The sequence below is a fragment of the Bufo gargarizans genome, chromosome 3 (assembly GCF_014858855.1).
Source record: "Bufo gargarizans isolate SCDJY-AF-19 chromosome 3, ASM1485885v1, whole genome shotgun sequence".
NCBI classification, from domain to species: Eukaryota; Metazoa; Chordata; class Amphibia; order Anura; family Bufonidae; genus Bufo; species Bufo gargarizans.
Window position 1 is genome coordinate 470,058,348 of NC_058082.1, and position 22,804 is coordinate 470,081,151.

The 22,804-nt window shown below is 42.8% G+C and overlaps 1 protein-coding gene across 1 annotated transcript in view; it reads left to right on the forward strand.

The window, feature by feature from the left end:
- Positions 1 to 22,157, forward strand: part of LOC122932372 (transmembrane protein 45B-like) — a 50,492-nt gene extending 28,335 nt beyond the window's left edge. The window contains exons 2-6 of the mRNA XM_044286742.1: positions 3,723 to 3,920; positions 7,834 to 8,046; positions 8,139 to 8,323; positions 12,986 to 13,131; positions 20,105 to 22,157. Of these exons, the coding sequence (XP_044142677.1) occupies positions 3,731 to 3,920; positions 7,834 to 8,046; positions 8,139 to 8,323; positions 12,986 to 13,131; positions 20,105 to 20,198 (828 nt within the window). The 5' untranslated portion in view covers positions 3,723 to 3,730 and the 3' untranslated portion in view covers positions 20,199 to 22,157. The remainder of the gene's footprint in view (positions 1 to 3,722; positions 3,921 to 7,833; positions 8,047 to 8,138; positions 8,324 to 12,985; positions 13,132 to 20,104) is intronic.
- Positions 22,158 to 22,804: the final 647 nt, after the last annotated feature.

The following is a 22,804-nucleotide window of genomic DNA, read 5'->3' on the forward strand; positions in this document are numbered from 1 at the left end:
GCAGCCCGCGGGCCTCATGCGGCCCCCAGAACCAAGTTTTGCGGCCCCTGTCTTGCTGAGCAGAAACATAGCTGATCATCTGTGTTTCTGCCTGAAGCGCTGCACAATGATGGATGACAGCTCCTGCACTGTAGCAGGAGCAGGTAGGGCTCCCGGCTTGTAAGTGACAGTGGAGAGCCGAGGAGAGGACAGAAGCACTTTATCAGCGCTTCTGCCTTCTCCTCAGATAGATGAGCGGCTCACAATGAGCGGCTTGGGGCAGAGGAGCGCAGAGCTGCAGGGTCAGGAAACCCAGATCAGCTCTGCCTTCTACAGGAGGCTGGTTTTCCCTGTAATTGGGGTTCCTTTGGATGCCCCAGTTACAGTGGAAATAGTAAAAAAAAACATAAAAAGTCTCTCATTGTCTCCCCAAGGTCTTTCAGTGACCTCTTGGGGACAAATTATGTGGAGAAAATATATTTAAAAAAATAGGTTAAAAAAATTGAAAACTAAATTAAAAATATAATAAAATACAAATAAAATAAAAAAAGAAATAAAATATTATGTGGCAACAAGACCCATAAAAAGAAAAAAAAGAAAAAGCACAAAATAAAAGAGTGTTCACTGTCCCCCAACAGTCTTTTTATGACCATTTGGGGAACATATTATGTGGCAAAAATATGTAAAAAAAAACAATAGAAAGTTCTAAAAACTAGAATAAAAAACTAATAAAATTTTAAATAAAAATGAATTAAAAAATAAAAATAAAAATACAAATAAAATAAAAAAATAAAAAGGAAAAAGTGCAAAATAATAGAGTGTTTATTGTCCCCCAACAGACTTTTATGACATATTGGGGGACATATTATGTGACAAAAATATATTAAAAAAAAATAAGTAATCAATTATAAAAAAAATAATACAATAAAATATTAATAAAATATAAATAAAAGTAAAAAAATTAAGAGAAAAGGTGCAAATAAAAAAAAAGGGTCAGTGTCCCCCAAAGGTATTTTTATGACCTATTGGGGGACATATCATGTAGCAGGAATATATTAAAAATTAAGTAAAAAAAAGAATAACATTCATAAAAGAAAAAACACCCACACCAACCAAAACCGTCAACATTACCACCCCATTCACGTGAAACTATACATATTATATAACAAAATGGCCTACACAAAATAGGGAACTAACTATAATAATTTATTTTGGTATCAGTTTGCATATTTAAAGAATAAGGAGCTATAGTTTGAAAAAAAAAAGACTTTTTAAAAATGTTTGTACAGTTTACCCCAAATAAAACTACAAAAAAATAAATTATAAAGCCCTATGTGTCACGTAAAAAAAGATAGTTCCAGCCGTTTGAACCACTTGTGCTAAATCACAAAAGAGTGTCTGGTCATTAAGGCCTTTTCAAGCCTGGTCATTAAAGGGTTAACCAATGAGCTCCTTCCCCACTAGTAAGTTAAAGTGCTTACTGGTTATTTCAGGGTCCCTATAATGGTAGGAGGCAGTAATAATCAGTGAGCCCCGGCCTCTGCAGTGAGGGAAAGTGCTTACTGGTTATTTCAGGGTCCCTATAATGGTAGGAGGCAGTAATAATCAGTGAGCCCCGGCCTCTGCAGTGAGGGAAAGCGCTTAGTGGTTATTGCAGGGCACCTATAACCGGGGGGCAGGAGGGGGTAATAACCAGTGATTGTTGCCCTCTGCAGTGAAGAAAAGCGCTTACTGGTTATTGCAGGGCCCCTATAACTGGGGGCAGGAGGCGGTAATAACCAATGAGCGCCATCCTCTGCAGTGAAGGAAAACGCAGATTTATGAATAGGAGGCAAAAATTATTTTCAACAAGGTCCTGCAGCATGGCCCCTGAAACAGAAGGTTCATACTTACCTGCTCCCCACTGCTCCGCTCCTCTGCTCTGCCCCCATATTCCAGACCCCGCACTGTTTACACCTGTCAGTGCATGGCCATGGCTTCAGCAGTGACATGATGCTTGTGGCCACATCACCACTGAAGCCAGTCATTGGCTGGAGAGGTGCATGTGACCATGGCCATGCACTGCCAGGTATAAACAGCACGGAAGATGGGGGCAGTGCAGAGGACCGGAGCCGCAGGTGGCAGGTAAGTATAACTCTTCGGTTTTTAGGGGCCATGCTGCAGCACGATATTTGGTAAAAAGTGTTCATAGGAGCTCCCATATCTTATATCTGGCCAGTATAATCGTACTGCTGATCAGTCGATAAACAAGGAATCGCTCGTTTGTCGGCTGATTCGCATATTTTATCAGGATGAAAGGTTTACAATTATCGGCAGCACATCTCACTGTGTAATCAGGGATGGGCTACCAATAATCAATATAACTAAATGAAGGCGGACTGACTGTGGCAGTGATCATTCCTCCTCAATCACTTTGCATTGGCTTGTGTAATAGACTGATGCAACTGAGTGCCGATTGGCATTTTTTTTAATTTGCGGCCCCTTGAAATAGAACAGTGTGACAATACGGCCCTCAGGCCAAAAAAGGTTGTTGCACCCCTGCTCTAGCGGAACAGGAATAATAAAGGAATGTCCCAACATAGAGTCATAGGAATAGACGGAGCAAGAACACGGGGAATGCAAGTAGTTACTAAAACAGACATGTCAGGAGAGGGGACAGGTCCTCTCTAAGAAAGGACTAGACATCATCCTTGTAAAACACAATATACAGGATTATTGGTTATAATGTGAGATTATTAATCCACTGATCTGTCTATGCCAGTAGGATTGAGGCAGAAATGTGTTTTCACTTTAGCTGGGTCTATGCCATTTAAAGAGGACCTGTCCCCTCTCCGGACATGTCTGTTGTAGTAACTACTTGTATTCCCCATGTAATAGGAATTCTGGAACATCTATTCTTATGACTCTATGTTGTACCGTTCCTTATGAATGAATTGCTAGCAGCTTCCAATTAAGGTACAGATGGGTGGTGCCAGTTGGGGGCATGTCCCTGTACACAGGCAGTACTAATTGGACAGAGCCAGACACACCCGCTACTGGTAACACCCAGCAGTACCTTTACTGCAGACTGCTGGCAATTTATTTGTAAAATAGCAGGAATAATATAGGAATGGCACAACATGGTAGTCATAAGAATAGATGCTCCAGAATTGTTATTACATGAGGAACATGTCAGGGGTGGTGACAGGTCCTCTTTACCTTCTTCTAGAACTGGGATTTGTAAGTATAAAAGATTGAACACTATCTATGCAACTATGTAAGTTTGCATGGCTTTTGTGCCTGATGTTATGTGTCTGTTTGCGCTTGGTTTTGCTGAAACACCTGTATTCAATCATTTGGATGGGGTGTCCACATAATTCTGGACATATAATGTACATACAACCCTTGCCATAAAGCTATGTAAGATAAGCATCTAGTCTGAAGCCACTTACATTTGTAATCTTCCCCAGTTGCATAGATTATATCTGCCCTCTCCGGTTTGGAATAGTGGGAATGTTCCTAGTCCTGTATACATCTCCTCCGTCAGTCTCCGGTTTGGAATAGTGGGAATGTTCCTAGTCCTGTATACATCTCCTCCGTCAGTCTCCGGTTTGGAATAGTGGGAATGTTCCTAGTCCTGTATACATCTCCTCCGTCAGTCTCCGGTTTGGAATAGTGGGAATGTTCCTAGTCCTGTATACATCTCCTCCGTCAGTCGTTACTTCATCACTTCTTTATTCTTTTTTTTTTTATTCTAACACCAGAGAGAACTATGGCCAATTTTAAAGGACATGCCCTACCGGGAAGCTTTTTCCTCATATTTGGCCTGTGGTGGTCGGTGAAGTACCCGCTGAAGTATGCCTGCAGGAAAAATAAGAAGATTTGTTTCTTTGGGTCAAAAATTGGATTTCAGCGTGTGGAAATCATAGAAGGAGCAGTGAAGGCAATCTTTGCTCTAATAGGTACGTACTTCTATTGTATTTCTCTTTTCTAGGTTTGACCATAAATGTCAGGTTGACCAGACTCCAGGACGTTTATTTTCACTTTCACAATGGAATGATTGTGTTGTCACGTGTCAAGAACAGAGTTTCCTCCATTGTGTGTTACCTGCACAACTTTTTCACATGCCGGTCAGTCCCAGCGAGCAAAGCACCGTGTGACATGTAAGGAAAGTTACAGAGAAGACCTGATTAAGAGTCAAGGTGCATTTTCTCATACATGGGATTTCAGACTCATTGTACGTCTTCTAGACAGATGGTTGCCTTTTAAATTTTGGTTTTACCCTTAGATGTTTCCATCTACTTTATATTTAATAAGGGTTCCATTAGTGTCAGTGTTGATATTCCAACTTTTTATCTCTGTTTTTAATAGTACTCACATGGATTTCCTCCTGACTGTCCTCTCTGCTGCGCTCCATTACTGCATTACACTTGTTCGTGCTATAACAGAGTTTGACAGAATTATTATACTTTCCACGATCACAAAAATTATTTAAAAGCAGCACCAACAACGTCCCTTATAGTTACCATCAGGAATGCTACAGTCCGTCCCGCTAATGGATCCACGTTCAGCAATTTTTTTTCTGAAGTATACTTTAGAGTTGAACCCAGGCTGCCCTTCTGACATGAGTCTGGATTACGCAGGGCAAAGGCTTTTTCTGGAGTTCTGGTGATGTAATTAGCTCTCCATGGGAATGCTAGGCAGAGGCTTCCACCTAGCAATGAGTCCGGTGATGTCACCAGCACTAATGGGCAGGCTTTAGCCCTGCCCTAGCCTGTAAAATGGGTAGGGCAGTGCTAAAGCCCGCCCATCAAAGCCGATGACATCACCAGGCTCACTGCTGGGCAGTGTAAAATATATAAACAGACAGTTCTCTTGCCCTGCGCGATATAGTGTAGGGCAAGGGAGAGCATCGGAGCATGAAATGCTCCAATGCTCATATCAGAGGGGCTGTCTGGGTGAAAACTGGGATATGTCCAGATTCAGCTCTGAACCCGGACATCCCCTTTAACTTGAGTGGGACAGTTGTACATATACAGGGAGTGCAGAATTATTAGGCAAATGAGTATTTTGACCACATCATCCTCTTTATGCATGTTGTCTTACTCCAAGCTGTATAGGCTCGAAAGCCTACTACCAATTAAGCATATTAGGTGATGTGCATCTCTGTAATGAGAAGGGGTATGGTCTAATGACATCAACACCCTATATCAGGTGTGCATAATTATTAGGCAACTTCCTTTCCTTTGGCAAAATGGGTCAAAAGAAGGACTTGACAGGCTCAGAAAAGTCAAAAATAGTGAGATATCTTGCAGAGGGATGCAGCACTCTTAAAATTGCAAAGCTTCTGAAGCGTGATCATCGAACAATCAAGCGTTTCATTCAAAAGAGTCAACAGGGTCGCAAGAAGCGTGTGGAAAAACCAAGGCGCAAAATAACTGCCCATGAACTGAGAAAAGTCAAGCGTGCAGCTGCCAAGATGCCACTTGCCACCAGTTTGGCCATATTTCAGAGCTGCAACATCACTGGAGTGCCCAAAAGCACAAGGTGTGCAATACTCAGAGACATGGCCAAGGTAAGAAAGGCTGAAAGACGACCACCACTGAACAAGACACACAAGCTGAAACGTCAAGACTGGGCCAAGAAATATCTCAAGACTGATTTTTCTAAGGTTTTATGGACTGATGAAATGAGAGTGAGTCTTGATGGGCCAGATGGATGGGCCCGTGGCTGGATTGGTAAAGGGCAGAGAGCTCCAGTCCGACTCAGACGCCAGCAAGGTGGAGGTGGAGTACTGGTTTGGGCTGGTATCATCAAAGATGAGCTTGTGGGGCCTTTTCGGGTTGAGGATGGAGTCAAGCTCAACTCCCAGTCCTACTGCCAGTTTCTGGAAGACACCTTCTTCAAGCAGTGGTACAGGAAGAAGTCTGCATCCTTCAAGAAAAACATGATTTTCATGCAGGACAATGCTCCATCACACGCGTCCAAGTACTCCACAGCGTGGCTGGCAAGAAAGGGTATAAAAGAAGAAAATCTAATGACATGGCCTCCTTGTTCACCTGATCTGAACCCCATTGAGAACCTGTGGTCCATCATCAAATGTGAGATTTACAAGGAGGGAAAACAGTACACCTCTCTGAACAGTGTCTGGGAGGCTGTGGTTGCTGCTGCACGCAATGTTGATGGTGAACAGATCAAAACACTGACAGAATCCATGGATGGCAGGCTTTTGAGTGTCCTTGCAAAGAAAGGTGGCTATATTGGTCACTGATTTGTTTTTGTTTTGTTTTTGAATGTCAGAAATGTATATTTGTGAATGTTGAGATGTTATATTGGTTTCACTGGTAAAAATAAATAATTGAAATGGGTATATATTTGTTTTTTGTTAAGTTGCCTAATAATTATGCACAGTAATAGTCACCTGCACACACAGATATCCTCCTAAAATAGCTAAAACTAAAAACAAACTAAAAGCTACTTCCAAAAATATTCAGCTTTGATATTAATGAGTTTTTTGGGTTCATTGAGAACATGGTTGTTGTTCAATAATAAAATTAATCCTCAAAAATACAACTTGCCTAATAATTCTGCACTCCCTGTAGTAAAATATGGCTTCTCTGTCTGCTATGTGAACTGCACCAATGGTCTGGAAAGGTGGTCCTGGAAGTTGACCCTTCTGTCCACCTGCCAAACTCTTGTTTAAAAACTTTATTAACATTAACATTTATCAACACACATGGCATCAGGCAAATAACGGATCACGAAAATGGAGGTCCCCAAGTCTCCATGTGAATGTTGCAGTAGTGCACATGTGTGACCACTGAGCGGAGTGCTTTCTCCTTCAGTCCCAGGTGAGAGGTGAGTGATGCGGTGGTCACACATGTGCCCTACTACTGCATTCACATAAGGACTGATGGACCTCTATTCTCATGATCAACTGAGGTCTCCGCAGTCTCCTGTGCATAGGGAATAAGTGTTCTTTGTGGGAAACCCCTTTTTTCCCCCTTTGTGCTGCATTCCTGGGGTCCAGTTGTTGCTCGCCTCTCTATGCTCCAGTGTCCTGGAGGTAACTTGCTGTCTCCTCTTGAACAGACCATATTGATGAGTGCAGGGAGGGGATACAGAGAACTGTGCAGATGTAACTGTAAGGCTTTACGAGCACTGCGTCTGATTAAAATGTGAAAGTGTTTATCCTGCATGGTGAACACCATGATGGAAAAAAAATCAAAATGGTCAGATTGAGATTTTTTGGTCACCTTGCCCCTAAATAAAATTGAATAAAAAAAGATCAAAACATTATCTGTACCCTAAAATGGCACCAATAAAATGAAATTAGAAATAAAATAACTACTAAACTACAGCTAAAGCAAGTCCTCACCTATAGATGGAAAAAAAAAAAAAAAAAGTTATGGGGGGGGTCAGAATATGGTGACGCGTGCACATTTTTAAAATGTTTTTTTATTAAAGTAGTCAAGCATAAAATACTATATAAATATGGTATCCCAGTAATCGTACTGACCTGCAGAATAAAGGTGACATGTCAGTTTTAGCGCATATTGCACACTGTAAAAATGAATTGCAGGAATATTGAAGCTTTATGGCGCATGTTGTGGTTCTCTTTGCATGGACCAATGGTCCCAGTGGAAAATTGCACATGTAAAGTGGCCGATTGAGTAAAATGTTGCAGTCTCCAGTCCGGATGGTGTCTGTTCCTCACTCCGACAGTATCCGGATGGGAGAATCGCACATCTGAATCAGCACTTATACATCTCATTCCTCTGGGATGTTTGATTTCGCCTTTGAATTTGCTATTTTGCTCATATGAAGAAATTACTTTCTATCAGCTGTCTGAGGCCTAGTCCTTGTCTCTTTCAGGAATTTTAGCAGAACAGTTTGTGCCAGATGGGCCTCATCTCCGATTGTATAACCATGAGGAGAAGCAGTGGAGCCATCTGATGAACTGGCAGCACTCCACCATGTACTTCTTCTACGGCATCTCGGGTGTGGTGGATATCATCACTCACACCACCAAAGCCGTTCCCGTAGCTATGGACAGACTGATGCTTGCCATTGCCGTCTTCGTGGAAGGTATTTATTGCTTTTATATCTCTACAATATTTGGTTCATAGTTGCTCCAGATTACGTTACACTCTAAGGTTAATGAAATGTTCTTATTTCAGGTTTCCTGTTTTATTACCACGTTCACGGCAGACAGGAGCTAGACATGCACATTCACCTGCTCCTTTTGTTTGCTGTTTTTGGAGGAGCTCTGTGCATTTTCCTGGAGGTCTTCTTTCGGGGTAATATTATACTTGAACTGTTCAGGTCAAGCCTGTGTATCCTACAAGGCAGCTGGTTCTGGCAGGTGGGTAAAGATTCTGAAGTTCTGAAATAATGGATTGTATCTTCAATGTACCGCTCCATCTATTAGTATAAATCTAAGCACTTGTACATAATAGCAGTTGCGGAGCATTCGCAATTTACCGCTAATTGCCATGCTACATCTACATTTGCAACTTTGCATTTGAAACAATGGCAAATTCGCATTCACAGTCCCACGGCTGCTAATACACTTGTAATAGCACCCAAACGGGTTATGACATCTATGATGTCCATATAACCTGAATACAAAATACTGCCCCAACAGAACCAAATAACATTCTACAGTACAACATCCTGCCCCAGCATAACCAAATACCACAGGGCAGCACATGGTGCCATACTCGACAATTTAACCTTACCATTATAATAAATACACAAGACTACTATTGTGGATTAAAATGGCCGTGGTCTTTATTAAACTGGGGAGGGGGGGGGGGGGGAAGGTGGGTAACCATAAATAATAACATTCCATAAATTATTAAACCATTAAAATTCCCACAAATATTAACTCAAGTCCATTAGTGCACTACTCATCAAGAGTCCACCCAGTAAGGCTGAGCGACTACCCCCCCCCCCCCACCTTCCCCCTTTTCAAAGACCGCGACTAAATCCTTGGGAGGGCGGGCGGGACATGATCTTCCTTCTTTACTCTTCAGCCGCTGACAGAGCTCTTAATGGTGAGTGTCCTCCATAAATACACCTTTCTTCCCGCCGAAACTTGCCCTTGACCAATCCATTGCTCCAGCTAAAAATAGCCCTTTGCCCAGCAACTGGTCAGCAACCCATTCTTGCCAATCACCTTTAATCCAGCTGCCGGCTAACCACAGATTCACCTGAGGAGAAATAAATGGCGGTAAAAGGAGGGAAAGAAGGGGCGGGGGGCGCAGAGGGGGTAGAGAGACATAGCCACCAACAAGACATAATATATGTCTCAATGACACCATGAGGGGCAAATGCGTATTAATGGCACAGCCCCATTCAATATACTCCCTGTTATGCAAGCAGGTGCGGACCCACTGCGCCACTGACCGGCTATACCCTGGAGGGGCGTGACTAAGTAACTACCTGGTCTTCACTAGAGTATCTGTTGGTGAGGATAGGCGTGGGCCTTTCGGCTAGTTACCAGGTGCCACTCCAGAGCAGTCCCCGGGTCAGTGGCAGCTGACCAGGGGGTCAGAGATACTGGTGCAAGCACCGAGTGGAAAGACCTAGTCAGGAAGTCCGAAGTCACGGCAGGCAGCGATCAATTAAAGTCCATAATCGAAGTCCAAGGTCAGAGGCAGGCAACAAACAAGCAAAATCCATTAAAAAGGACCTTTCATGCGATTTTAATAAGGGAGCTATATACCTGCACTTGCGGGGTACCCCCTGTTGATGCTGCCACCCTGCTTGATTTTTTAAAATATGCCTCCTATGCCCCGCCAGATTGCTCCTGCTCAGCATGCTAATACTGAGCATCGTAGCAATGAGGAGGAGACCAAGACTTTCTCCGTGGGCGTCTCCGTATCCCTGTTTTTTCTCCCTGGCTGTCACGCTCTGTGCTGCGATTGGACAGCGCTACAGCCAGGGAGAAGGAGACGCCCACGGATAAAGACTCAGTCTCCTCCTCATTGCTCCGATGCTTAGTATTAGCATGCTGAGCGGGAGAAATATGGCAGGGCACAGCGGGGCATAGGAGGCATATTTGAAAAAAATCAAGCAGGGTGGCAGCATCAGCAGGGGCTACCCCGCAAGTGCAGCTATATATCTCCCTTAATAAAATTGCATGAATGGTCCTCTTTAAATCAAGAAGCAGGGTCCGGTACACAGAAAAGCAGAAACTTCCAAAACACCTTCACACATGGAACTAGACAAGCTAGTGACCAAGATTGCTCAGGTGCCTTCCTGGGGCAGGAAGCACCTTTAAATACTTCCTGCAACCCATCCATAGGCTGGGGAGATAGAGGGCGTGTATGTGCTGCCTCACAAGGGAGGAGAGACACGCCCTAACAACAGATCAGGACTCAAGCAGGAAGTAAACTCCGGCACAGATAGAACAATTAAACTACCTGCTGCCTGCGCTTGCCAGCATAATGCACGGCAGCAGGAGGGACAAAGGGAGCCCGATGCCCATGCCCACGTGTAGGACCAGCAGCACAGGCATGGAGCGCGGGGCTAACACTTCCCAAACAGGACCAAATGCCACAGCGCAGCACAATCTACTGCCTCAGCAGAACCGAATACCACACTGCGGCACAGCATCCTGCCAGAGCAGAACCAAATACCACAGTGCAGCACAACACCCTGCTCCAGCAGAACCAAATACCACGGTGCAGCACAACATACTGCCCCAACAGAACCAAATGCCGCAGTGCAATACCAATTAATGCAGTGCAGCACAATATACTGGCCCTATAGAAGCAAATGGCACTGCGCAGCACAATCTACTGCCCCAGCAGAGCCAAATACGACAGTGCAGCACAACACCCTGCTCCAGCAGAACCAAATACCACAGTGCAGCACAACATACTGCCCCAACAGAACCAAATGCCGCAGTGCAATACCAATTAATGCAGTGCAGCACAATATACTGCCCGTATATAAGCAAATGGCACTGCGCAGCACAATCTACTGCCCCAGCAGAGCCAAATAACACAGTGCAGCACAACACCCTGCCCCAGAAGAAGCAATAATAAAGTAGAAGCTGCATCTCTGTGGTGGCCAGCACCAGCTGCCATCTTCTATCTTCCTCCTCCTCCAGTTGTCTATAATTAAGATATGAAGAATGGAGGTGAGACGTGGGCCACAGCACCAAGCCAGCCTTACCAACAGCATGCCACCTGCCCTTTCAGAGCAACCAACCATGCAAGAGAAAACTGCACTACATACCTATTACACCCAACAGCAGTAATAATGCTCTCCTATAGTGACGCTAGTAGTCATAATGCCCCAGTAGTAATAATTTCCTTATAGTGCATCCAGTATAAATAATGCCCAATATAGTGCCTACAGCAATAAAAATGCCCCTAGTAATAAAAATGCCTCTATAAAAACCCCTAGTATAAATAATGCCCCCCTATAATGCTTCCAGCAATAATGTTCCCCTTTTTCCCCCCGGTAATCCCTTCTATAGTGTTCCCAGTATTAAAAATGCCCCCTTAGTGCCCCTAATACTCCTATAGTGCACGGTATGATGTCCAAGTGGTCAAGTCATAAAATGGAATACTTACCTGAGTCCAATTCATCTGTGGTGCAGATCACAGGCCTCTTCTGGCCTGAAACCTGAGGCACCTGCATCTCGAAGCAGGCAGTTGCAATGACATCAATGCTTTGCAACCGCTTGCGTCGTTCTAGTCCTGTGGCATCAAAGGCTCACTGCAGCTTTCAATTGTATCACTGTCCTTAGGCCGACAATACAGTTAATTTCGGGAGTGCACCTGCGGTTGCCAGTCAGGTACAGTACTTGATGTTCTCAGCATTAATTAATGCTGGGGGTGTCAGATTTTTATATATATAGAGCTGGTGACTGTGAGGAAGGCTCAGGCAATGATTTGTACACAGTAATAGGCTAATTTGTGTTGCCTAACCATGTACCTCTTAAATTGTAGAGCTCTGCCGCCCTCATGTGGTTAAAATTGAATTTGCAATAACCATTGTAAAAACTTTAAGAATATGAAATTTAACTCAGTGAGCCTTGCAGTAGAGCTAGTTCTTGTTTATTTCATGACTGAGTTTAAAACTCCCTTAATGCAGAGCTCCATCTATAAGGAAGGTTTTATGATCACACGCTGCGCTAGTGTTTTCACCCACGTTCCCTGCTGATACGTTCAAGTTCTTACACTGGATCAATGTAAAGTCTGTTTATTTAGAAATTGCACTCTTTAAAAGGTTTTTCTAGGAATTTCCTCTGAATAGGTCATCAGTATCTGATCGGTTGCGGACACCTGGGAACCCCCGCTGATCAGCTGTTTGAGGAGGCATCGATGCTCCTGTGAGCGCCACTGTCTTCTCTCAGCTCACCAAGCACAGCGCCGGACATTGTATAGTGGCTGTGGTTGGTATTGCACTCAGCCCCATTCACTTCTATGTAGCTGAGCTGCTCCTAGACCACGTGACACAGAAATGTGTTTTCACTCAGCCTAGGAAAAGCAGAGAGAAGGCCGCGGCACTTATAGGAGTGCCGCAGCCTTCTCAAACAGCTGATCAGCGGGGGTCCCGAGTTTCTGGCCCCCACTGATCAGATACTGATGACCTATCCGGAGGATATCAGCACTATGTGAGTAAAGATTCGTTCACACGACCGTGCATTTTTTTGCGGTCCGCACGTTGCGTATCCGCAAAAAACGGATGCCGCCCGTGTACCTTCGGCATTTTGCGGAACGGAACAGGAGGCCCATTATAGAAATGCCTATTAGGACAGGACTCATCATTTTTGCGTGGCCATGGAACGGAGCAACGGATGGGACAGCATCTTTTACGGACCCATTGAAATGAATGGTTCTGTATACGGACCGTATGCAGAACGCAGAAAGCGGCCCGTATACGGAACGCAAAATACGTTCGTGTGAACGAGCCCTAAAGGATTATGGTTGTTTGGTGACATGTAGGGTGCAACAACAGAATTATTGTATACTGAAATAACAAGTGCATTCTGAACTCCTTGCAGATTGGATTTGTGTTGTTTCCTCCTGGAGGTGGACCCGAGTGGAACCAGAATGATCATGGTAACATCATGTTCATTACAATGTGCTACTGTTGGCACTACGCTTTTGCACTCCTGATTGTTGGTGTGAATTATGGCATTGTAACATGGTAAGTAGCATTGTCTTACACTTGCTAGTATATTTAGAAGGAATATAAGACTCCAGGGGGCCGCCCGGGCCCTCCTCACGGCCACTGGACAGTACATAACCATCTGATCTTCTAAGCATTAATTAATGCTAGGAGCGTCAGGTACTTATACATGATGGTATAAGTGTCCTCCTACAACATGGGACCACTTTTAGGTTTATTTCCGGGGCCACTTTAAGTTCTGAGTCCACCAATGAATGTGGCCAGAACGTAGCCATGCGACACTGGTCTTACTACTTCGAATTAGACATTTTCTGACACCTCATATATTATGGTTATGCAAGCAATTCCTAATATATTCTTACAGGGGTATTCCCGTCTGGGACCTTAATGGCATGTCGCTTAGATACGCCATCAATGTCAGATGTGGGTCTCACCTTTCGGATCAGATCTTATGTCCAGAAGTGAAGGGAGAGCATCCGTGCATCAGCAGTCACCCTCTGTTCACCCGTATGGGACTTCCGAAAATAGCCAAACGTTGACTCGGCTATTTCCAGAAGTCCCATAGAAGTGAATGGAGAGCAAGTCACACATGCACAGTGTACTATCCTTCACTTTGGGGGTCCCGTTCTGGAGATAGGAGAGGGCCCCAGAGGTTGTACCTGCACCTATCTGACATTGATGGCACATACTAGCGACATGCCATCAGCTGTCTAAGATGGGAATACCCCTTTAAGTGTAGGTTTAACGTAAACACATTGGATAAAAGTAGCCCTAGAGGGGGGTTAGCATTGTAATAACAGAGACATTAAATATGAATAAAAGGTCAGCTAAACTTATCAGCATAATACTTTCCTTTTATGTATCCTATTGTAATCCAAAGTAGGTATGTAGGAAGCATCTGTATTTGTCTCCTGCTTTCTCACAAATCAATGTCACCTACCCCCATTGCTCTGATTATAATCAAAGTCCCACCACTCGGCTGTGCTCCAGCTTAACCCCTTTTCGACCAGCGCCGTAATAGTAGTCCTGGTCTCCTAGGCAACCTGCTAGTGTATTACTTACTGTAGTACACGAACAGGCAATGCATTACAATACAGATGTATTGTAATGCATTGCAGAGGGGATCAGACCCCCAAAAGTTAAAGTCAGAAATAAAGTAAAAAAAAAGTCCCCCCTTTCCCCTGATTTTATAATAAAAAATTGAAGAAGAAAAAGAGAAAAAACACACATATTAGGTATCCGTAACGACTGGCTCTATAAATATATAACATGATACACCCCGTCCAATAAACACCATAAAAAAATTAAATAAAACCTGTGTAAAAAAAAAAAGCAAAAAAGTGCAACACCAAGCGATCAAAAAAGTGTATGTCCCACAAAATGATAGCTATGGCTCTTACACTATGGAGACACTAAAACATATTTTTTTTGGTTTCAAAAATGCTATTATTGTGTAAAACTTAAATAAATAAGAAAAAGTATACATATTAGGTATTATAGATAATTGAAGGAAAAAGGCAGCTCTCACCTGCTTCTCCTGCCAGACCATGGATAGGAAGCCTGGACACGGCTGATGCAAAACTGAAGAAAAGAGACAAAATCCAGCTCTTGATAACAGGGAGTCCTTTATTCACAGCGGTATAAAAACTTCCACATACGCAGGGCAGTCAAATCTACTCGTTACGGACCTTTTACATGCTGGTCCTTACTCACAGTGGCGTACCTACCATATAGGCAGACCACTATGGGGCCCGTGAGGAAGAGGGGCCCGCAGCGGAGGAAATGCCCCGCCCCCTAATTACTTCTGTCTATCTTTCTAAAGCTAATGGACTTTTGATGATGTCATCACAGGTCCTGCAAGGAAACTGCACAGTGTAAAGTGTAGTTCCCAAGTTAGAACAGTGCATCTGCCAGGACCTGTGATGACATAATCTTCAACATCACAGGTCCTGCAGGATGTAGCAAAGAAACTGCACCAAAAATGGTGTAGTTCCTAGTTTTGAAAGGTACATCTGCCAAGACCTATGATGACATCATCACAGGTCCTTCAACCCCTAACAGCAAGTATTAAGTGCAGTACATCGCAGGTCCTTCAACCCCTCACAGCAAGTATTAGAAGTTCACAATCAGCTCTGCATTGATCCATACAGACTGGAATGGAATAGTAAGAGAGGCCCTCCACTTCTCATCATTTACCCCCCCCCCCCTCCATGCCCTGTTTTTACTCATTGCTTACTCATGTATAATACTTCAGACAGAAGTACCACTACCTCATGTACCTGACACACACAGTGACCATAATGTATAACTGACCACATATTTCTGTAAACACTGCATCTACAGTATTATACCTTGTATGTCTCACATCAATGCACTGCTCTGTGTGTGGGTATATATATATATACATATATATATATATATATATATATATATATATATTTATATATACACATACACTGTATATATTACACAGTTTTATAGATGCAATATGTACAGATATATAGTATATCCAGCAGTGTACTGATATGTGAGGTACGAGGTATAATAGATGCAGTGTGTACAGATATATAGTATCTACAACAGTGTACTATGTGAGGTAGGAGGTATAATAGATGCAGTATGTACTGATATGTGAGGTACCAGGTATAATAGATGCAGTGTACAGATATATAGTATATACAGCAGTGTACTGATGTGTGAGGTACGAGGTATAATATATACAGTGTGTACAGGTATATAGTATATATGGTAGTGTAATATGTGAGGTACGAGGTATAATAGATGCAGTGTGTACAGGTATAGAGTAAATACAGCAGTGTATTGACGTGAGGTATGAGGTATAAATTACAGGTCGTACCTCATATATCAGTCCACTGCTGTATATACTATATATACTATATATCTGTACACACTGCATCTATTATACCTCGTACCTCACATATCAATACACTGCTGTATATACCTGTACACACTGCATATATTATACCCCATACCTCACATATCAGTACACTACTGTATATACTATATACCTGTGCACACTGCATCTATTATACCTCGTACCTCACATAACAGTACACTGCTGTATACTCTATACATCTGTACACACTGCATCTATTATACCTATTTTGTGTGCCAGGGCTGTTTTGTAATCCCAATCCGGCCCTGATGGCATAAATTATAAAACGCAGCAGCAAGAATAGTTCATGGAACAAAGAGAGAGTCCTGGAATGGGTAGTTGGAGGGGCTATAAACGGGGAATGGGGGCCCAATTTCGATTCTTGCTATGGGGCCCAGTGATATCTATGTACGCCCCTGCTTACTCATGATATGAATGACCAACTTCAGTAGCATATCTTATAGTATTACTTCACCTCTCACAAGGGGTGATGGAGTCACATGACTATGATGCAAAATTACTGATTAAAATTTGGAACACATGTTACTAAATAAATCACAAGGAAAAAGAAGAAAAAAGAAAAGAAAAAAAGAGTGGTTATATTAGGTATTGCCACGTCCGTAACGATTTGCTCTATAAAAATATCACATGACCTAACCCCTCAGGTGAATGCTAGAACAATAAATAAATAATTTTTGGGTCACCTTGCCCCATGAAGTGTAATAATAAATGATAAAAAAAATCATATGTACCCAAAAATGATACCAGTAAAAACGTCAAAAACGGCAGAAAAATAAAAAAATAAGGTGTTCAGAAAATGGAGACACAAAAACATATTTTTTTTCAAAAATGTTTTATTATGTAAAACTGAAACAAACAAACAAAGAAAGTAGATATATATATATATGATATCATTGTGTAAGTGTAACAACCTGCTCTATAAAAATAGCACATGATCTACACTGTCAGATGAATGTTGTAAAAAATAAAAACAGTGCAATTTTTTGGTTATATAGAGCAATAAAAAATCATATGCACCCCAAAATAGTACCAATAAAACTGAGACCTTACCCCCTAGTTTCCAAAATGGGGTCACTTTTTGGGAGTTTCTACTGAAAGAGTGCATCAGGGGGGCTTCAAATGGGACATGGCATCTAAAAACCAGTCCAGCAAAATCTGCCTTCCAAAAACCATATGGCATTCCTTTTCTTCTGCGCCCTGCCGTGTGCCCTTACATGAGTTTACGACCACATGTGGGGTGTTTCTGTAAACCGCAGAATCAGGGTAATAAATATTGAGGTTTGTTTGGCTGTTAACCCTCGATGTGTTAAAGAAATAATGGATTAAAATGGAAAATCTGCTAAAAAAGTGAAATTTTGAAATGTCATCTCCATTTTCCTTTAATTCTTGTGTAACACCTAAAGGGTTAACAAAGTTTGTAAAATCAGTTTTGAGTAGCTTGAGGGGTGTAGTTTCTAAAATGGGGTCATTCATGGGGGGTTTCCACTATGTAAGCCCTACAAAGTGACTTCATACCTGAGCTGGTCCTTAAAAAGTGGGTTTTGGAAATTTTCTTAAACATTTTAAGAATTGCTTCCTTCTAACATCCTAAAAAAATAAAATTACATTTACAAAATGATGCCAACCTAAAGTAGAGATATGGAGAATGTTAAGTAATAAATATTTTATGAGGTATCACTTTCTGTTTTAAAAGCAGAGAAATAGAAATTTCGAAAAATTGCAAATTTAAATTTTTTTGGGATAAATTTGGGATTTTTTCATAAATAAAGGTGAAATGTATATAGACTCTAAATTTATGACTATCATGAAGTACAATCTGTCACGCGAAAACAATCTCAGAATGGTTTGGATAAATAAAAGTGTTCCAACGCGATTACCACATAAAGTGACACATGTCGGATTTGCAAAAGGTGGCCTGGGCAGGAGAAAGGAAAGGAAGAGCGAAGTGCGCAGAAAGCTGGCACATTCGCGATTCCCCTGGATGAGGTTGCTGCCAGGACACCGCGCGGGCCCGGACGTGTGTATCAAGGGCGCATGCGCGAGATTACGGCGCACTGGGAAAAAATAAAAAGGAGAGGAGTGAATATTTAACAGCAGGGCGGAGCCGGGCTCCAAGATAAGGGGAGCGTCTGGGCTCCAAAATGATTTTTAGCAAAAATGAAAAGACATGTGGGGGTAAGACTAGTATATTTTTATCTAGATCAAGGAGACTGATATGATGATATGAAAAGCTCTGTAGATTTAACATCCGATGTGCAGTGATCATTTAATTAGTAAGGCTTGTTCCACACCTGCGGTAAACCTCAGCATCCCGGAGTTCATCATATATGGCACAAGGGATCCTGTGGGGATCCGACTGCTTTCCGGCATGACCTCTTGGTTTTGGCTGGACAAAAACTGGTGCATGACGAAAACTGTCCGAATCCCTTCTGGATCCCATTATAGTCAATGGGCTCCGGCGGTGCATGCCAGTGATATAGCAGGGTTATTTTAAACATAATTAAATCTTGTCTGTACCTAGGGTACAATATTTGGTATAAAAGCTAGATGGCTACAGAGGGGGCGCCATGTATCTGGACAAAGGAATTCCTCTGCTCTGATTTTCCCGCCTGCGCCCAGACGCATACTGTGATCACTCCTGACCTCATTTGTACTTTTAGGTTGTATGGGTGACACCCAGGACTTTCTTCTGCCGTATAGAGTTGGAAGAGGTGGAGGAAGACAAATACCACCACAAGTCATGTCTTCTTATTCTTTTAACCGCTAGACTAAATTTTAAGATTTGGAGCATTGCAGATAACATGGTCAGATCCCTTGTTCAGGATCGTACAAAAATTATATCTTGACATCAGTATGCTGGATATGGTGAACTCCAGCAGGCTGTTCCTGCGGAAATAGATTTACCGCTGGTGTGAAACTAGCCTTAGGCCCCATTCAGACGTTCGTATAAATGGTCCGGATCCGTTCCACAGTTATGCGGAACGGGTGCAGACCCATTCATTTTCAATGGAGCCGGAAAAGTGTGTGCTGTCCGCATCCGCACTTCCGTTCCGCCTCCCTGAACTTCTGTTCCGCGGCTCCGCAAGAAAATAGAACATGTCCTATTCTTGTCCGTTTTTTTTTTTTAAGGACGTGTGAATGGACCCTAAGGTTGAGGTGTTATGTAAGGTTACGCTCACATCAGCGTTAGAAATCTGGCACAGGAATAGCCTACTGGAATTCACTGTATCTGGCATAGCTGGATAATGTCGGAAGCCCCGGGATCCGTTGTCTATGATGGGATCCGGCAAATTTCTGGCATATGGTAAATGACAGGTTCCAGCCATACAAATACTGCTCCAGGCAGCTGTTTTTGTCCGGCCATCGGCCGGTGCTTATGCCGAAATAGGCTGCTGGATCTACTAACGCTAGTGTGAACCCACACGATGCCATTATCATGGCAATAAAGAACTTTATATTCCGCACGTCTGTGTTCCCATTGCAGCGAGATGCAGGTAATGCAGTTATGAATGACTTATATTAGGGATTTGCTGTACGGAAGGAAATCCATAATGCAGCCCCCATAGACTGCTGTGGACCCAGATTTTATGGGGGAGATTTATCAAACTGGTGTAGAGCAGACCTGGCCTAGTTGCCCATAGCAACCAATCAGATTTCACCTTTCATTTTTCACAGCTCCTTTGGAAAATGAAAGGTGAAATCTGATTGGTTTGATAAATCTCCCCCAATGTCCTTTACTTAAAAGGAACACAGAAGGTTTTTTGTCACAAATTCCATATGAATTGATCGTTAATAACGTTAACCAACTGGAATACCCCTTTAAGGTCCATATCCATGTTACTGTTATTGCTGTTTTCAAGGAGGTCCAAAAACAGAAGTGTAAGGGCAATGAGTTGGTGTCGACAAGTGTTTGTAGGACTGTAGACATCCTGGGTAATAAAAAATGAAGTAGTCCATAAAACCAATTCTCTGGCACCGCGCTGCTTCCCATATCTGTACTGGTCAGTGCTCAGCATTGGAGACTGATGATCAGAGATGCTTGTATTTTACGATCTGCGTCTTCCTTCTTTCCAGGGTGGTGAACACAAAGTGGAAGTCTGCACAGCCCATGGAGATGGAATTACTAAAGTCACGGCAGAGGGATCAAGACTCCGAGGATGATATATAGTGAATGCTGCTGCTCGCCCTAAGAAGCCTTACTGTTGTTGAAGAATTTCAGACCATATCCCATGTACTGTATAAGACTATAGATCCATAGGTCGCACACCATAAAAAGTGACCAAATATGTACTGTCCACCTTCATATCTTTCATTTCATGGTAGGGAAGCACCATCACCCATTTTTGCATATCTGTCAGGCAGAGTGTTTTCTGTTCTTTAGAGCTCATGGACATATTTAGGGCTCCATTTTGTACAGAACCTGAAAAGGGCTGCCATAGAGGTGCATTGGGGCCCCTTATGTACTGCCATATGATTCCGATTTCACACAGAAGCCTATGGAGGTTTTTTCTGTTGGATTCCATACATCTAAAGAATACGTTTATACGTAGGGCACCCCAAATAGCCCTTGAGGCTGCACGTGGAGGCCATTTACAGGCCCCATGCCCTGTGCATGCGCCCATAATGCGAGTATTTTCATATGGCTACGGTATATTTGCACTCCACTGGATGCCACATACCAGAGCAGGAATATAGTGCCATATACGGCAACCAGTTCAGAACAGTACCGACTGCAATGCGGTACATACCATATTACGAGCTGCAATTCACATGGTCATGTGCTTTGACCCATCTCCCATACTAACCAAGTAAAAGTGTCTGCTGCTGATAATTACATTTGATCCCAGAGGAAAAAAGGCAGACTTGACTGACGCCATCCATATTGTACCCTGCGCCTCATGCACACAGCAGTATGGCAGCACATGAGTCCCATAGGGCTACATACTGTGAAGCCGCAGGGAGTCCTCGTGCCCCTGTACAGTGCCCCATGTACAGAGCTTTCCTATTTGAGGGGAATAGGTCCCCATATGAGCAAGCCAGGATTTTGAAATGGAAGTACACTAAAGAGCCCCATCAGTACAACAGAATACCCTGTAAGGGGCTACAGAGCCATTTCTGCAGCACTTGGAGATCAGGAACCATTTGGTGTTGGTCAATGTAAACCATGCCTGTGATTTAAAAGTCCATGTTACTAAAGGGGTTTTCTAAGATTTTTAAAAACGAGGTGTAGAGCAGGGGGCTGTGTAAAATACAGGAAAAATGACATTACTTCTTTCGTTTTGTGACTGCTGCAGCCAATCGCCGGCCCTGGCAATCATGTGTGCACGAATGGCTTGTGAGCGCTCAGGCCAGTGGTTGGCAGCAGCAGTCACGTAAATGGTGGATGTGACACCAATGCTGTGGCACCAGAAAGGCCCCGAGCGCAATGTGGCAGGACATTTAAAAGTATGGGTTTATTTCTTTATTTTGTACTACCCCCTGCTCTATGGCACTTTAATACCTGGATATCTCCCTGCCCCCATCCTCTGTGTAGTATGAGCCTTGATTTTGTAACTTGATATTTATTTTATATGATTCTTACCTAGACTGGACCAGGACCTTCATAATATTCTAGTGAATTTTAAGGCATCACCTTCCAGATCCGGAGACATTCCATCGGATAGCTGTATGTTTGCATGTCATGTAATGATCACTGTGTTTTATATATATATATATATATATATCTACTGTATCCTGCAGAACTGTAAATTGTATAGCTCTGTGAGCGCATTAGATAAAAGGTTTCAGTTACTATGTTCAGTCATTATGTTGTTTGCACAGATGACAGGAGGGCAGGGGGATTTTTTATTTTATTTTATTTTTTATTTTTTTACAATCTGTGGATGTTATCAATAAAATACAAAACCCGAACCCTTGCTGAAACCATGCACCCCCCTCTGTCATCTAAACCGGTGGCGATAATCCCAATGTGCTGTGACCCATGGCAATACTCTGATAAATGATGTATTTAGCTGCTTGTGTAAGGCCTAGTTCACACGAACGTATGGCTTTTATAGTTTTTTGCGGTCCGTTTTTCACGGATCCATTGTTCTGTTTTTGAGTTCCGTTTCCTTTCCGTTTTTCCATTCCGTTTTTCCATATGCCATGTACAGTATACAGTAATTACATAGAAAAAATTGGGCTGGGCATAACATTTTCAATAGATGGTTCAGAAAAAACGGAACGGATACGGAAGACATACGGATGCATTTCCGTATGTGTTCCGTTTTTTTTTTGCGGACCAATTGACTTGAATTGAGCCACGGAACGTGATTTGCAGCCAAATATAGGACATGTTCTATCTTTCAACGGAATGGAAAAACGGAAATGCATACGGAGTACATTCCGTTTTTTTGCGGAACCATTGAAATGAATGGTTCCGTATACGGACCGTATACGGAACACAAAAAAACGGCCCGTACACTCGCTGTGAACTCAGCCTAACTGAGCAGTGGTCTGGTGCAATAGGTTACTCAGCATTTGCACTCGTTATATTATTAAACACTCTTGGAGAAATGGTCAATGCTGTGTTATGTCTAGTGCAGGGTCTGAAGGAATGGAGCGTGACATGAGGATTTATAAGAGTCGTACACTGCCCCTTCAGGCCCCACACGAGATGTAGCACATTGTATCAGGTTGACCAGCTAAAAACGATATTTTTTTTTTGCACAGTATGTAAATACGATGTTCCTTATTTTCTAATGTGCTGTTGTGATAAAATTTGATGCTACATAT